Genomic DNA, 3,442 nt, shown 5'->3' on the forward strand with positions numbered 1-3,442 from the left:
TTGGAAATTAAGGAACATTCAGCACAGAGTTTATTCGTTGTGTACCAGACAGTGTCGAACAAAGTCAGGAGAATGAAGTGTTTAGGATTTATATGAGTTCATATTCGAAGAATATAATTTAGGCCTATAGTCGAAAAATGTCTGCCTGTGACAGTTGTAGCCTAGGCTGAAAGTTTGAATGTGGATGGACTTTTTCTCCATGCAAAATGGAAGGTATTTCTTGTAAAGAATTCATCATGGGATTTGACCTTGTTACCTACATTATATATTGTTTGTATAATATATAGGTAATAATAATAGGTTAGCAATAATCCTGGATCCTAAACGTTTTGTTAAACGTTATTTTTATGTTATTTTAGTTGTGTAGCCCCTTTGGAGACGCTATAATTATGATTTATTTTATTAGGTGTTGCCACGTGCTTCACTAAGGCAGTAATGTATCTTATAACTTGTCCTTGTTGTAAAAAGTATATGGGTAAAACGAAGCGCGAACTAAAAGTAAGAATCTCTTAGCATTGTAGCACCTATTAGGTGCAAAAAGTCGACCTATCCAGTTGGAAGCAAACCATTTTTTGGAAGCAAACCACTCTCTATTTTGTGCCTTCGCTATATCGGTAACCCTAGGAGAGGGGGTGACCTTGGGTCTTTAATTTAAAGACCCATTCGGTCTCAACGTAGAGTTTGATCTGAAGCCATTCTTGGGATTCTTATGTTTTTGCTATCCATTGTAAATCATGTTTGTAGGCCTATGTTACCAAATTGTATCTATGATCATATGTTATCCATTCATGCTTTTTTATGTTCTATTTATATGTGTAAATCAACCAATGAAATTAAGCCACAGCCGACCATGATTACAGACCCTTTCAAACTCTATCAACTAGTGACCTGCAGTGTTTGTCATTACAACCTGATGAAGACATCAAGGCTGTCATTGGTTATTACTTTGGTTATTAAATTATTGCATCTGAGTGCCTAGAGTGTGGTGCTTTCCTTTTCTTTTTCACTACACATGGTTAACATAAAGGCACATGGTTAAGTCAAAGTTGATAAAGAAAAGAGGAAAATCATCTTCTTTACACATTCCTCACATATGTTATTTATGTTATAGCAGCATCAGTGCCTTCAGGCCTCTGCTGACAGTTTAACAAAGTGCCTCCTAAGGGTTCATATACCACCATTTGCCAAGTTATTGAAGACTATTTATGTAGTATGATATTCACGATTTTTCCTAAACATTAAACACAAAGCATGAGCACTTTTTCCACCCTCCCCTTTACCTTATATGACAACATTGTGGGGTGGAAATCACAATCCTTTTGCCACCCCTGGATGTGACATATGTTTCTGTCTCCATAGCAACTACTGTGCTATAGCCTATCCAATCCAGGCAAAAAATTATAGATTCTTTCATCCTACCTCAGGGCTCTGTTGCGAGGGCCACCTTCAGATATGATTGCCAGGATGATGAGCAGCATGCAGCAGAATGATGGTGAGAGAGGAGATTTGTGTTGTCAGAACCCGACTGCCCCTCTCTGTGACCCTACAGAGGACCTCTGCTGCATCACCACCACCTTCCAGAACCTACAGAACTCAGGTATGCCTACTAGCACCCCCCCCACCCCACCCCCCTTATGTGTATGTGTGTATGTGTGTATGTTTATATGTGTAAGCATGTGTGTGTGTTTATATGTGTGTATGTGTGTATGTTTATATGTGTGTATGTGCGTATGTTTATATGTGTAAGCATGTGTGTGTGTTTATATGTGTGTATGTTTATATATGTGTGTATGTGCGTATGTTTATATGTGTAAGCATGTGTGTGTGTTTCAGCGTTAAAGTCAGCATGTAATGGAGATAATATGGGACACAATAGTAACATGTGGGTCTGTTTCTGGCTCCAGGTTGGTACTGGGGGTCCATTTCAGCCAGAGAGGCTCGAGACGCTCTCCTGAAGGTGTCAGTGGGAACCTTCCTGGTACGCGACAGCAGCCACCCTCTCTACATGCTGACCCTGTCAGTGAAGACGGCCTGTGGCCCCACCAACGTACGCATAGAGTACAGTGGGGGTCGCTTCCGGCTGGATTGCAGCTCCCCAGGCCCCCCTCACTTGCTGTCCTTCCCTGATGTCTGCAGCCTGGTGCAACACTACGTTGGCTCAGGTCAGACACAACAGGGCAAGAGAGTGGAGTCAGAGGGCCCTTCAAAACCTAATGCCAAACCCAGCCCTTCCCAGCCCTCAGCGAAGGACAATGCAGTACTGCTCAAGCTGATGCGTCCCCTGCCACAGGCCTTCCCCTCTCTCCAGCACCTCACACGCCTCACCATCAACTGCCAAATCGACTGCATTGACCAGCTGCCCCTGCCACGCCCACTGGTGCACTACCTGCAGGACTACCCTTTCCAGGTCTGAGGGTCCTCTGGCAGCCATCCCTACCCAAAGAAGGGCACACAGCAGGCCCAGGGACCTCCCAGTGAGGGTTAAAGGTTAGGACGTTATGCTTATAGGGTCAGAGATAGCCTCTGACTCAGCTCAGCTGGACAGTAGAGCGTGGAAACAAAGTGCAGTGTTGCCTTTGGAAGAGTAGGACTTTAAAGTCTCACTGGGACTTGGGCTGCTCGTACAGACATCCATGAACCGGACACCTGAACCGGACACCATTTATACTGTTTACTTTAATATTAATATAATTACATTATATGGATTTTGTGTCTATTATTTCAAATAAATATCTTTTATAGTAAAACAAATAATGTCTCTTCTACGTCTTTTGTCTGACCCATAATCTATTGTAAACCATCACTAACAGACTATTACAGAGTAGCAGTAGCCAGGAAAAAAGAGAAATTTCCTCAGCTGGGATGAACAGGAATTTTAGGTATAATAATAAAACTGTTCTTACACTTTGCTGCTGTACTCCCTGTCATCTTTCACAGATGAAAGGATTCTGGTGAAAAAAACGGAGTGATCTTGATATTGTATGATTTTAATTATTTATCAAAAATCTGTGTTTTGTGTAAACAGGTTTCGTAAACAGTCACATGGGAAAATGATTAGCATTAAGGCTATTGCTGGGAGCATTTCCATGGAACATTATGCCTGAGTTGGTTTCCAAGAGGGGCATTTGACTAGTGCTAAGAAAGCCTCTTATCAGGATTAGAGCCAGAGCAATGGTCATTAATACATGAACAGAGGACAGTGTACACACACACACACACACACACACACACACACACACACACACACACACACACACACACACACACACACACACACACACACACACACACACACACACACACACACACACACACACACACACACACACACACACACACACAAAGGGAGAGGGGCATATAAACACACACACACACAAAGAGGGGCATACAAACAAACACACACACACACAGAGGGGCATACAAACACACACATACATACAAA

General features: G+C 42.5%; 1 protein-coding gene across 1 annotated transcript in view; it reads left to right on the forward strand.

Moving 5' to 3' along the window:
- Positions 1–2,747, forward strand: part of LOC124028398 (cytokine-inducible SH2-containing protein-like) — a 3,416-nt gene extending 669 nt beyond the window's left edge. Inside the window, exons 2-3 of the mRNA XM_046340461.1 lie at positions 1,425–1,597; positions 1,905–2,747. Coding sequence (XP_046196417.1) covers positions 1,425–1,597; positions 1,905–2,413 — 682 coding nt within the window. The 3' untranslated portion in view covers positions 2,414–2,747. The remainder of the gene's footprint in view (positions 1–1,424; positions 1,598–1,904) is intronic.
- Positions 2,748–3,442: the final 695 nt, after the last annotated feature.

The sequence above is a fragment of the Oncorhynchus gorbuscha genome, linkage group LG03 (assembly GCF_021184085.1).
Source record: "Oncorhynchus gorbuscha isolate QuinsamMale2020 ecotype Even-year linkage group LG03, OgorEven_v1.0, whole genome shotgun sequence".
Classification (NCBI taxonomy): domain Eukaryota; kingdom Metazoa; phylum Chordata; class Actinopteri; order Salmoniformes; family Salmonidae; genus Oncorhynchus; species Oncorhynchus gorbuscha.